At 33.7% G+C, this 13613-nt stretch overlaps 3 protein-coding genes across 3 annotated transcripts; 1 reads left to right on the plus strand and 2 right to left on the minus strand.

Annotated features, from left to right (window-relative positions):
- The first annotated feature begins 2017 nt into the window (after positions 1-2017).
- LOC149909294 (uncharacterized) lies at positions 2018-4120 on the plus strand. Its single transcript, XM_090119081.1, has 2 exons — positions 2018-2709; positions 2790-4120. The coding sequence occupies exons 1-2, from the start codon at positions 2170-2172 to the stop codon at positions 2937-2939; spliced, it is 690 nt and encodes a 229-aa protein (XP_089975207.1). The 5' UTR covers positions 2018-2169; the 3' UTR covers positions 2940-4120.
- LOC149909295 (RNA-binding protein 45-like) lies at positions 4116-6061 on the minus strand. The gene has a single exon (XM_090119070.1). It carries the CDS (start codon positions 5783-5785, stop codon positions 4343-4345), a length of 1443 nt encoding a protein of 480 aa, XP_089975196.1. The 5' UTR covers positions 5786-6061; the 3' UTR covers positions 4116-4342.
- A 1861-nt stretch (positions 6062-7922) lies between these two features.
- On the minus strand, positions 7923-13494 carry aft (cap methyltransferase 2). Its single transcript, XM_090119094.1, has 4 exons — positions 12824-13494; positions 12491-12676; positions 9761-9881; positions 7923-9488 (listed from the first exon to the last, which is right to left on the minus strand). Exons 1-4 carry the CDS (start codon positions 13307-13309, stop codon positions 8206-8208), a joined length of 2076 nt encoding a protein of 691 aa, XP_089975220.1. The 5' UTR covers positions 13310-13494; the 3' UTR covers positions 7923-8205.
- Between the last annotated feature and the right edge of the window lie 119 nt (positions 13495-13613).

The raw sequence follows: 13613 nt of genomic DNA on the forward strand, positions 1-13613 counted from the left end.
AATGATCGATCGATCGATTGATCAATTGATTGATCGATTATTGATTGATCGATTATTGATTGATCGACTATTGATTGATCGATTATTGATTGATTGATTATTGATTGATCGAATGTTTGATCAATCAATTATCGATCAATCAATAATCGATCAATCGATATATCGATCGATCGATTGATCAATTATTGATTGATCGGTCGAATGATTGATCGATTGATTGAATGATCGATTTATCGATCGATTGATTGATTGATTGATTGATTGATTGAATGATCGATTGAAATGATCGATCGATATATCGATTGATCAATTATTGATTGATCGATTATTGACTGATTGATTGATCGATCGATCGATTATTGAATGATCGATTGATCAATTATTGATCGATCGATATATCGATTGATCAGTTATTGATTGATCGATTATGGATTGATCGATTGATCGATTATTGATTGATCGATTATTGATTGACCGATTATTGATTGATCGATTATTGATTGATTGATCGATCGATGATTGATTGATCGATCGATCGATTGATCAATTGATCGATCGATATATCGATTGATCGATTATTGATTGATCGATTATTGATTGATCGATGATTGATCGATTGATTGATTGAATGATCGATTGAAATGACCGATCGATATATCGATTGATCAATTATTGATTGATCGATTATTGATTGATTGATTGATCGATCGATCGATTATTGATTGATCGATTATTGATTGATCGATTATTGATTGATCGATTATTGATTGATCGATTATTGATTGATCGATTATTGATTGATCGATTATTGATTGATTGATCGATCGATCGATTGATCAATTGATTGATCGATTATTGATTGATCGATTATTGATTGATCGATTATTGATTGATCAATTGATTGATCGATTAATGATTGATCGATTATTGATTGATCGATTATTGATTGATCGATTATTGATTGATCGATAATTGATTGATCGATTATTGATTGATCGATTATTGATCGATTGATTGATCGATTGATTGATTTGATGATCGATCGATCGATTGATCAATTGATTGATCGATTATTGATTGATCGATTATTGATTGATCGATTATTGATTGGTCGAATGATTGATCGATTGATTGATTAAATGATCGATCGATATATCGATTGTTCAATTATTAATTGATCGATTATTGATTGATTGATTGATCGATCGATCGTTATTGATTGATCGATTGATCGATTGATAGATTGATCGATCAATCTATCAATCGATCGATTGATAAATTATTGATTGATCGATTATTGATTGATTGATTTGATTGATCGATCGATATATCGATTGATCGATTGATTGATTGATCGATGGATCAATTGATCGATCGGTATATCGATTGATCGATTATTGATTGATCGATAATTGATTGATTGATTATTGATTGATCGAATGATTGATCGATTGATTGATTGAATGATCGATTGATCGTTTAGTGTAGCTGTGTGTAGGCCGTAGGGAGATGAAAATAAAGATAGCAGTCAATGGAAATTATATATTCTTCTAAATTACCTGATCATCTTCTAATGATCGATTGATCGTTTAGTGTAGCTGTGTGTGAATTACTTACTCATAATAAGGAAACTTACTGGTGAAAAGTCACTCCTCGGGCTTTGTTTGTATTATGGGAACTGTTAAAATAATATCTTAGCACACACGAAGGCATTTTGAACAGAGCAATAACACGTGTTGACGCGGCAAGCGGGGGGCACAGTCCGGCACAGACTAAAGAGACTTGTGATTCTTGCCTCTAGCTCGTGTTAAAGAGAGTGTAGTAGCGATCGCCTCTCTAGTACGTACCTAGTACATATATCTCGATGATATAAACGCTAAAGTTTGATGTGTGCACAGATGTGTGATTTTGACATGCGAAAACTCTGACACCACAGAGCAAGAGCAAGTAATGACACTATAATTTATCTGTCATGACCGGTAATCTATAATTATCTGTGATTTTCAAATCATTGATTTGATTTTTTTTCTGTCATCGGAAGGATTATTTGGGACCACCGGTGTTTGTTTTTAAATATAAGTTAAAACAGTCTGTGAATTTGTGGATAAAATTTGCCTTCATCTTAGTGGTAAATTTGTGTGATATACACGGTCTAAAAACATTGCAAAAATGAGTTGCAACAACCAAGCATATACACAATCATTTGCGCAATACCTGCAGTCCATGGTCAAATTGGACGCCCTAGAGAGGATGACTGAGGATTTGGACAAAGAATTGGCTGACTCGCAGACTATAATGACAGAGATAAAAACAATATTTGATAGTATTCCCAAGGAGCAACAAAGACGTGCTCACGAAAACAACGATTTGAGGCATGAAGATCTCTCTCAGTTTTTGGGGTCCGGCGTACCAAAATTGTTGTTGCCGGACATGACTGAGAACAGCGGTGATGTGGACGTCGATAACATCATCGCTACCATGAAGCGCTACGCAGAAGATCTTCGTAAGAATCTTACCGTTCAAGAGTGCAATACGAGATTTGTCAAGAAAGCCATTGAGAATTTGGATCTCACTCAATACGCTACAAGCCTTGAACAGCTCAGCAAGAGTCTTGCCAATGTTAAAATCACAACTGAAGTTGTCAACAGAAATGCTGAACTGGAGCAAAAACTTGCCTTACTTTGCCAAGATGTAAATATGTTCACACAGGTAAGTTTTCAATACATTTTTTATAGTATGGTCTTTAAATTAATAGTACATAAAATAAATAATCATAAATTTAATTTCAGATGGTACAAGCTGAAGAAAAATCAGGCGAAACAAACAGAAATTGGAAGGCAGTAGCACTGGACAACTCAGCACTGTGCTATGGTACCATCATAAACAAGCTGCTCTCTGATATCAATGAAGTGACTTATTTGCTCAATAATAAGAATTAAGTTTCAACTCAATGGATAGAGGAGTTCCATTGTGTTGTTTATGATTATTTCTACAATTTAAGGAGAGAAAACAAATTGTTTTATTATGGCTCTTCTTTTTTGAGTTGCTAAGGGATTGGAGTTATTTCATCATCAACATGTGAAGGAAGGAGGCTTAACAGCTGCATGATGGTACTGCTAAATGGTTGTATTTAAACTTATTGTTGATTATATTTTGATCTTGTTATAATCAGAAAAGGTCAATGATATCGAAGCAGCATTGCAGGAACAAAACTGATGTGTACATTAAGATTGAGATGATAAAAAAAAATGTGATGAATTGTGGAACCACAATCGATATTTATTATGGTGTGATGGATACCTCTATACCTGTTTAACTGAATTTTTATACTTGGAAGATCTGAATTTATGTACTTTGATGGTGAGAAAAAAGGATGAAGGGAGAAAAAGCTTGAAATGGTTTCAGCAAGAAATTTATGAGATCCAGCATGCCCAGAGTTGTAGCTCAAATAATGAGTAAAGAAAAGAATTTGATGTGTATATACTATGATACTATGTTAGTATATACAAGGTTATATACTAGGCATGATTAAGTTACAGTCAACTAATGCAATGATCAAAAATGATGAATTTTATGATATTTAATTACTTGTATTTCATTTAAGTGTTCATTTTATGTTTAAGTAATAGGTTAATTTTATATTTATTCCACTGACATACTGCCAACCTATTTTGAGATTTTTATTTTGTAAGTTTGAACAATTTTGTATTTATTGTAGTTACTATTAGCTGTAAGAATTTAACCATACTAATAAGTTAGATGTAGTTATTACATAGTATTCGTTTCAATGTAAAATGATTTAAGAACACGCATTCCAAACAAGTCTGGATTTCATAATCTAATACTGGAAATAATGTTGGTGTTTTTATCAGTCATATAAAGAAGATATATATGTGGTATTCTGGAACATTTTTACAATAAAAGTACACATAAACATAATGTGCCAACAATATTTGTATATTATTATGATTTCATGAATAGTTTAGGTGTCAATGTATTTATAAATATTGATAACCACATGTAATCCATAATCTCTTTTCAGTAAATGTCCAGTAGTCAATCACAGTAGCCACAAATGTAATCTGAATAAAAGATAAATAAATAAATACAGCACATTAAAGTTATGTTTTTTAATCTCCATTTCCGTATCTCAAGTCAGTAACTCATTAAATTTGATTAAAAAAAATAATAAAGTCGATTTTTGAATATAAGTCATTACATTTGTTGTCAAAAAAAAGGTGTAAATTTTAAATACAAATGGATTTTTACAACAGAATCGTCAGCACCAAAAATTGTACAATGTAAAAGTCAGTTGACCAATATAAAACCATTGGTGTCACATTCACTCAAATTTCATTCTCTTTGGGTCAGTGTAGTCAGCTTGTTCAGTCTCCATTCGCTCTTCAGTAGATGGCCTTTCGTCAGCCTCCATCACACACAATCTCATGCCGTTTAACATAGCTCCATGCAGGACCCTCATTGCCTCTCGTGCAGCAGAGTTGGAAGCATATTTAACAAAACCAAAGGATTTATTTGGTATCATATTGACACTAATAAAATCTCCAAAACGAATAAAAGCATCTTGCAATATTTCTAAAGGGATCGGTCTCGGTTTACACACAATAAATAGCCTCTGAACAACTTTCGCCCCATTGGCCTTTGGCTGAATCATAGGCAGCGGAATATTACAATAGCTTGGCCTAGTTTCTGCATTAGGGGCCACCTCTCCTTTCGCTGCGGCTTTTATCAAGGAAGACGCTTTTTCAATAGCATTGGCTAATTCTAACAATTCTGCTCCAGAATCTCTTGATTTTTTAAAGTTTTTCACAATTTCTGAGAGGTCAGTGGCGGCTTTCGTTAACGGATTGGTGTCAGGTCTTACAGAAATTATTTCTCCCGATGGAAATTCATAATTATTTAATTTTTCTACTGCATAAGAGGCCGACCTTGTATCCTCATATGTAATTTGAGCTTTACATATGCCATTGGCCTGATCCATTGAGAAGTTTTCACATTTAACCATACCAGGGATAATATTCATCAACTGGTAAATATATCTTTCTGATAATATAGGAGTACAAGTAACTAAAACATCTCTGAAGTCAGCCCTGTCCGACTTTAATAAGGAACTAATATCACTTCTTGGAGGTTCATAGTTTGGAGTTTGTCTATAATAATCAAAGTTGTTATTTGAATGGCTTGGACATGAGCTTTCATTGTCTAATGTTCTCTTTAATCCTTTGGGTGTGGCAAAAATAGGCTTATAATTTTTGTCACACTCTTCAAAGGCTTTTGCAGCTTCATAAAACTCTGCAAACTTAACATAAGCAAAACCTTTATACTCCCCCGATTTTTTGTCTTTTAATTTATAAACTGATTCAACATTGCCAAACTTTGCAAAGTATTCCGCTATATCTCCTTCTTGGGTGTCTTTTGGTATTTTTATAAACAGTCTGTTATATTTATCTCCATACTGATCCGTGGGCTGAGTATCATTTTTGTTAGCTGCTACCATTACTTTAATAGTTTTTCCATGGTACATGGCTTTCATGTGAAGGTTTTTGATAGCCGCAGCAGCAGATGAAGTTTTAGAGTACTTGATGTAGGCGACACCTTTAGACTCTCCGGTGGTACGGTTGCGAGGCATAAACAAATCTTCAATCGTTCCAAACTCCTCAAAGGCTGTCCTCAAGTCTTGTTCTTTTGTCTGTCTACTACATACCACAAACAGTCTAGAATATAGAGGGTGGTCCTCCTTACGGTCACCGTTGTTACCTTGATACATGTCGATTGGTTGTAAGTCAAGTCAAGGAGTTGGTATTAGAAGTCCCGTTAGTTTTGTTAAATAAGTGAAGCAGTCGTAGTCTTAGGTTCATCACAAACGTATAATATTATCAGCCAGTAAGTTTAGCGTCTTATTTTGTCGGCAACGTATGTAATAGTCTTTAATTTAGTATTTTGCTACTTATTATGTACGTACAGGAATAATAACTTCCTATAATAACAATAATATGGGACATTGGACAACAACAATACAACTCCAAAATCCAAATCGCCATTCGTGAATAGGGATGGCGATCTGAGATCGATTAATCGAAGAATCGATTTTTCGAGCAGAAAATATCGATTTTTTAAATCGATATGAAGTACTGTGTCGATTCACTGAATCGATATATCACCCTTGAAAATCGACATTCGATTTTTTCTGTTTTGGTATAAACCATACAATTATTTGCATTTAGTTGAATGTGCCTGAATTATAAGAGTGCTGCCGGTTAAAGAGTTAACTACTCATAAACTCGCGAGATGGCTGTATGTTTAGTATCCTTTACTCGCCTCTCTTTAATAAAAAAGTTACGTTAGTAGTCTTTGACTTTATGTATCTATAATCTGTGTCCTGTGACGATTGATATTGCAATTTGCATTATTCATTTGTTGTTGTCGTTTATTGCACGCCTCATAAGCGAAGCGTTGAGGTGGGTACTACTGTCACTTCGCGCAAAACATCTGATTTTTCAAACTTAAAATGTCTTTATGTATCATACATTGCACTTGTAAGATAATACATACACACACATATTAAGAAAAAACACTATTTTTAACGTTCATGATATTTTTGATGTCATTTTTGTTATTTAAACTAGTTAAAAAACAGTTTAAAAAAGTTCTGTCTTGGACGTCCGTGTGTCTGTATGTGCGGATCCTTTTTCTTGTTAACACGATAGCGACCGAAATACTTTACTAATCGAGTCTTTTTTTTTCTCTTACGCTTGAGTATGCTCAGGAATAGAACCCTTTCATTTTTCAGGGTCTGATTCGATGTGGTTTAATTGTTATTAAATAAACAAAAATAATAATTAATAAATATTTATTAAAAAAAAATTATGAGGCGTGCACTTTTGGATTTTCCAAATTATTGAATACTGTTATTAGCATAATATAAGTATTTTCATGATTGATAATTGATTTTCATCAGATTTTCATGTAGTGTTTGTTGCGAAATAATAACTAATTGAGAGTAGGTAAGGTAAGTAAATAAGTAAAGCGCTTCTTATTTTTCACTTTGACGCTATTATTTTCAGTTTGTTCTGTTATTGTTTGATATCCTTATAGTTTGATACGGTAATAAAAATAATTGTTATTTTTGAATTCCCTGATTTTATTGATAAGATATCGTTAATTGCAATATTAATCTTGTTTTTAGTAAAATTGATACAAATTTACATTGTAAATGCAAACTTGAAAAAAAGATCGATTTTTTAAGACCGATTTTGTAGGCCTCGATTTTTTCGTGAATCGATTCATTAGACTACGATTCGAATCGATTTAAAAATCGATCTTTTTCGTAAAGAATCGCCATCCCTATTCGTGAATCGTGATTCGCCACTCGGCAGCTACGAAATGTCAATTGTCAATGTCATATGTCGATTTAAAAAAAATATTTGGTTTTGAAGACAGGGTAATCTGATATCCAAGATATTTTTATAGAAAAAAAAATTATCTAACCTCCAAGTCTACGTAGGACACTGCGGTAGGACTCCTACGGTAGCAGTTGATTTACGTTACTAAATAAGTACTTCATCAGGATTTGTTCAAGTAATTTTATTATTTAGAGTCATCAACAACTATGAAACCCGCATTACGAAAGCGCTTGCGTTAATGACTGTTCCTTACATTTCCTTGTTCGTACGCAATTACTGAATTGATTATGATGAATTTCGCGATACAAAATATTCTATCGTTTCATAGGTCTTAAACTATCTTTGTACCAGATTTCATCCAAATTGGTGCAGTAGGTAATTTAAGCGTGAAGAAAAGAAGCAGACATAGTTACTTTCTGCATTTTAAATAATATTATTATGGATTCAACTAAGGTCTTATTTATATATTAAATAAAAAACATATAAATAACATTTAGAAAGTTTAATGACACTGTGGAACAGGACACAACAAGAATATTTAGTTTACAGGAATAAAACTTCAAAAAATACTTTCTACTACACTGTAAATGCATCTTGAATATAATGATATAAATTATATTATATAATAAATATTTCAAGTTAAATTATTTAAGATCTTTCTGGAAATCCATAATATCAATGGCCTTACCCTTACTAATCACAATCATCACATTTCATTTCACTCCCCCTACTTCCATATATTATACAGTTAAAACATTTAATGATATGAAAATTAAATCTCAGTTTAAAGGGACTGTTCTATAATATTAAGATACTCTGTGCATTTATTTCTGTAGAATGTGTTATTATAGAAGACAATATTGTTGAAAAATTCACCAACATTAGTAACTTGTACCGGCAATGAATTGAGTACATCTTTATTTGGCTCCGATTTAAACTTGTCACATTCGAGATCAATCACATTTAACAATTCTAGTGATTTTTTATCCAGCTTGCTCAGTATTATATTACCGCATGATGTAAATCCTGTTTTTTGGAAGCAAACCTTGCACAATATGTATAAGACGCTCACATTAAAATGCGTTAGAGTATTTAGGTTCTGTAGCAGCAATGTCTCCTCATCAGACATCTCCTTAAGCATATTGACTAGAGTTTTGAAGCAATTCTTCTCATAAGTACTGTAAATGTCCACATACTCATATTCAGGCAGTTGTAATACTTTTGATACATCAAAATTCAATCCAATGCTAGCTTGTTCTTTGGCAGCTTGATACATGATCACTTCTTTGAATTCCTCCTCAGCCAGTATTTGTTGGTAAAGCTTGAAAATTGGCACCAAAATGAACTTTGAACTGTTAATAGCATGCAATGGCCGCCCATATGTGAATGTTAGCTCCAATTTCGCGTTTTCATCTTTATCCATCCACCTGATTGGTTCATTGATCAACACCAATGGATTTGACAATAATTCATCTTGCAGAGAAGTGCTTAGGTTCCTCATTTTTTCCTTCATAGACATTTTTGTATACAATTGCCTTTCTGTGTATGAGCCTCTACAATATCTGGGGTTATTGTTGATTTTATTTTCCTCATGTAGGATACCTTTTAGAATTTCCTGTTCATTGTCAATAGGTTTCAAATCATACTTCCAAATGAACTCAGCTGCCACCATGGCCCTTATTCTTTTGATGTCTCTGTGCAGTGCTATGTTATTTTGCATGAGGTAAGCTTGGAGATTGTTGTTAATAACGTGGCATTGTAGTGAGCAGAAATAGTAAGCACATTCTTCTACTTGCTTTATGAAGCTTTCTGGGATCATTTCAAGAGGAAATAGCGCAAGTTCGTTGTATAGTTCAGTACCATATGTAGATTGTAGTTTGGGCAAAAACTCTTCAAGAAGTATATTGTCCTTGTAGCGTAGGCAGATGGCGTAAACTTCAGAATTGCCTTGACGTGATGTAATTGGCTTGTATATGTTCACTTCTTTGAACAAATGATTCAGAAGGTACAGCAGGCACACTGTTGAATGTTCGAAAATGGTGAACAATTTGAAAATTAGAGTTCCACCTGAAATGAAAAAAAGAAGTAGCAGTTAGTAAATATTTTTTATGGTAATAGATTTAACCCATTGAGCCCCGAACGGCCAGATCCGACCGCGACACAATAGATTTTCTATTGTGTCTGTGATTCCTGATGGATTAAAGAAACTGTTAGGCTGAGGTAATTATAAAAAAAAACTCAATCTGGCAGTTCACAGACAATTTAATGAAATCTACCCACACTAAAAAAACAATATAATACTTCTCAATTTCAATCTGACCATTAAATCAATACTTTACCTTTACTGAGAGACTGTAGGGCTGTGACAATTTCACAATAATGTAGCGGTGATGTGACTTCCTCCTGAGCATCAGGCCTCTGCATGCAGTCTATGGAACCATCAGCTGTCACCAGCAATACCTGAATTGAGAAAACAGAACTTGTATATTTGAAATGTGTATATTATGTAGGAATTCATTCATTCAAAGATGTGAATTTTATATGACCCATTTATCTATGAATTATTACTGCAAGTTTTATAATCTAAACTAATATTAGCTGAAGAGTTTGTTTCTTAGAATGCGCTAATCTCAGGAAGTACTGGTCCAACTTGAAAAATTATTTGTTGTTATATGTATAGCCCACTAGCGGTCCGCCCCGGCTTCGCCCGTGGTACATATTTCGCAATAAAAAGTGGCCTATGTCCTTTCTCGGGTATCAAAATATCTCTATACCAAATTTCATGCAAATTGGTTCAGTAGATAAGGCGTGATTGAGTAACAGACAGACAGAGTTACTTTCGCATTTATAATATTAGTATGGATGTGCTATTTATTAAATAGGTTTGAAGTTGGTGCCGAACATTAAGCACTTAGTATTAAGCCCGTGCACCGACATCAAACCTTTTTAATAAATAGCACATATAAATAATATGTACTAAATAATAATGTCAAATCTTTTTTATTTCTTACTTTTCCGTTTTTGAAGTCGGTTGTTATTAACGCAGTAATTTTTATTAGTGAATATTAAGCTTTCCGTGCGATTAAAGATTTTTATGAAAATTAAGCTCTCCGTGTGATTAGAGCTTCTTGTGAAAATTAAGCTCTCCGTGCGATAAGAGCCTATAATGAAAATTAAGCTCTCCGTGCGATTAGAGCTTTTTGTGAAAATTAAGCTCTCCGTGCGATTAAGAGCTTTTTTGTGAAAATTAAGCTCTCCATGCGATTAGAGCTTTTTGTGAAAATTAAGCTCTCCGTGCGATTAGAGCTTTTTGTGAAAATTAAGCTCTCCATGCGATTAGAGCTTTTTGTGAAAATTAAGCTCTCCGTGCGATTAGAGCTTTTTGTGAAAATTAAGCTCTCCATGCGATTAGAGCTTTTTGTGAAAATTAAGCTCTCCGTGCGATTAGAGCTTTTTGTGAAAATTAAGCTCTCCATGCGTTTAGAGCTTTTTGTGAAAATTAAGCTCTCCGTGCGATTAGAGCTTTTTATGAAAATTGAGCTTTCCGTGCGATTAGTTTTTTGTGAAAATTAAGCGCTCCGTGCGATGAGAGCTTTTTGTGAAAATAAAGCTCTACGTGCGATTAGAGCTTTTTATGAAAATTGAGCTTTCCGTGCGATTAGTTTTTTGTGAAAATTAAGCTCTCCGTGCGATGAGAGCTTTTTGTGAAAATTAAGCTTTCCGTGCGAATAGAGCTTTTTGTGAAAATTAAGCTCTCCATGGGATTAGAGCTCTTTGTGAAAATTAAGCTCTCCGTGCGCTTAGAGCTTTTTGTGAAAATTAAGCTTTCCGTGCGATTAGAGCTTTTTGTGAAAATTAAGCTCTTCATGCGATTAGTTTTTACTTTTTAGTGAATATTAAGCTTTCCGTGCGATTGGAGCTTTTTATGAAAATTAAACTCTCCGTGTGATTAGAGCTCCTTGTGAAAATTAAGCTCTGTGTTATTAGAGCTTCTTGTGAAAATTAAGCTTTCCGTGTGATTAGAGCTTTTTGTGAAAATTAAGCTCTCCGTGCGATTAGAGCTTTTTGTGAATATAAAGCTTTCAGTGCGATTAGAGCTTTTTATGAAAATTAAGCTCTCCATGCGATTAGAGCTTTTTTGTGAAAATTAAGCTCTCCGTGCAATTAGAGCTTTTTGTGATAATTAAGCTTTCCGTTCGATTAGAGCTTTTTGCGAAAATTAAGCTCTCCGTGCGATTAGAGCTTTTTGTGAAAATTAAGCTCTCCGTGCGATGAGTTTTTTGTGAAAATTAAGCTCTCCGTGCGATTAGAGCTTTTTTGTGAAAATTTAGCTTTCCGTGCGATTAGAGCCTTTAATGAAAATTAAGCTCTCCATGCGATTTTATGTGGTTATCAATTCGGCCAGTATATTTTTTTTTTATCATAAAAAAAAAATTTCCCGGTCCAGTAGTTTTTATTTTATGAGCATTTTTGTCTGTACTCGATGACTAAGTTGATATGTAGCAAGTAACTTTGATTCACTTCCCGGTAACCGATTGAGCTGAAATTTTGTATACGTATGTAAATTTGATAGCGATGAAACATTATCATGACATGAAGCTGATTTGATGATGGAATCGGAAGGTGGCCATAGGAACTCAGTAATATATTGACTCAACTTTATCGAGTTTGGGCTCGTTTGATTCGTGTTGAAAAATACACTAAAAAGTATTAAATAAAAATAACTGCGTTAAAAACAACCGACTTCAAAAACGAAAAAGTCTCGGGTATCAAAATATCTCCATACCAAATTTCATGCAAATTGGTTCAGTAGTTAAGGCGTGATTGAGTAACAGACAGACAGACAGACAGAGTTACTTTCGCATTTATAATATTAGTATGGATTTATCAAGAAATGCTATAGACTAAGTATCATTTCGCTAAGACCAACAGGAGCGAGCAGCGGAGCACTGTGGGTAGAACCGTGGAGCACAGCTAGTATCATATAATATTTGATTTAATGTAGTTGTTAAAGTAGTTATGTAAATTTTATAGTTTTTATATTGTGACAATAAAATCAATAGATATACCTTTCCAAGACTCTTGGCTCTATTAACAATAGCTTGTGAGTTCTCCCAGTTCATCAGGTTTCCCGTGTTGTCCACGCCAAAGTACCAATTCTGAAGAGTGTGGAACATGAAGCGATCGTCACTGATCATGTTTGATGGCGAATTGCCTTCATAATATGGGTTGAGAGTATTTGCCAGCCATTTCCACTAAAAATAAACATTATGTATATATTCACAAACATATTTGTTATTTAATCACAGACACAATAGAAAATCTATTGTGTCGCGGTCTCATTGGGCCGCTCAGTGGTCAAGGGGTTAAATATATTTATATGAAAGTTAAAAGCTTCTTACTTGAATACTTTCATGATGTAACTTGAGATAGTGATTCAAAGATGTAATAAAAGCACCCGGAGCTTCACACAAATGTAGTGAGACGAATTTCCTAGAATCTCTAGCCTCTTGTGGCATAATGTTATATGTGCAAGCACACTCGTAGAACTTCGTCCAAGCTTGTGTCAAGAATTCTGGATTGACGAGACATCGCACTTTCCAACTAACTTCACCTGCAGGGTTGCGTCGGCGTGTATGACTACTCCATTCCTCAATACTGAAGTCATTCAGTTGACTTTTATGAAAATTCAAACGAGTTTTCATGGTCTCCAAGTTTTTAACCTTCCATGGTGGTGCGGAGAACCAAGAACCACGGTCGGGCAGTTTCCACTCACTGTTGAATTGGAATTGGTACTTCTTATTGAACAAATCGTGAAGTTCTTCTTCAAAGTCATCACTCTTTGGAAATTTATGACGAAAAAAGGAATTTTCGGTTTTATGGAACATTATTGCGTCGGAGATGTAACAGTAGACTAGATAATGAATAGCTTCGTAGCTATTTCTGATTTTTATTGAAACACTGCATATTAATAGGAAATCAAGTAATTGATTTATTTGATAAACTAAATAGATATTAGCTTTTTAAAACGTAATTCGAAAAGAAAACAAACAACGGCCATGTGAAATCAATATTTACAAAAATCACAGATTATAATTTATAAACATCACAGCATAAAAACATGTTTTATTTGTCAAAGATTACAGATTAAATGTAAAATAACAGAATATCGAGAAGAAATCCAAATATTTT

Source organism: Colias eurytheme, chromosome 3 (assembly GCF_061535395.1).
Source record: "Colias eurytheme isolate Ceu_HAF_F1 chromosome 3, ilColEury1 Martin Lab GWU primary, whole genome shotgun sequence".
NCBI classification, from domain to species: Eukaryota; Metazoa; Arthropoda; class Insecta; order Lepidoptera; family Pieridae; genus Colias; species Colias eurytheme.

Excerpts from the sequence above, each read along its gene's own strand:
- LOC149909294 (XM_090119081.1), top strand. The coding sequence starts at position 2,170 with ATGAGTTGCAACAACCAAGCATATACACAATCATTTGCGCAATACCTG. Across the intron at positions 2,710-2,789 it reads ATGTAAATATGTTCACACAG|ATGGTACAAGCTGAAGAAAA; the intron begins GTAAGTTTTCAA and ends ATTTAATTTCAG.
- LOC149909295 (XM_090119070.1), bottom strand. The coding sequence starts at position 5,785 with ATGTATCAAGGTAACAACGGTGACCGTAAGGAGGACCACCCTCTATAT.
- aft (XM_090119094.1), bottom strand. The coding sequence starts at position 13,309 with ATGTTCCATAAAACCGAAAATTCCTTTTTTCGTCATAAATTTCCAAAG. Across the intron at positions 12,677-12,823 it reads TACATCATGAAAGTATTCAA|TGGAAATGGCTGGCAAATAC; the intron begins GTAAGAAGCTTT and ends GTTTATTTTTAG. Across the intron at positions 9,882-12,490 it reads GAGCCAAGAGTCTTGGAAAG|GTATTGCTGGTGACAGCTGA; the intron begins GTATATCTATTG and ends TTCTCAATTCAG.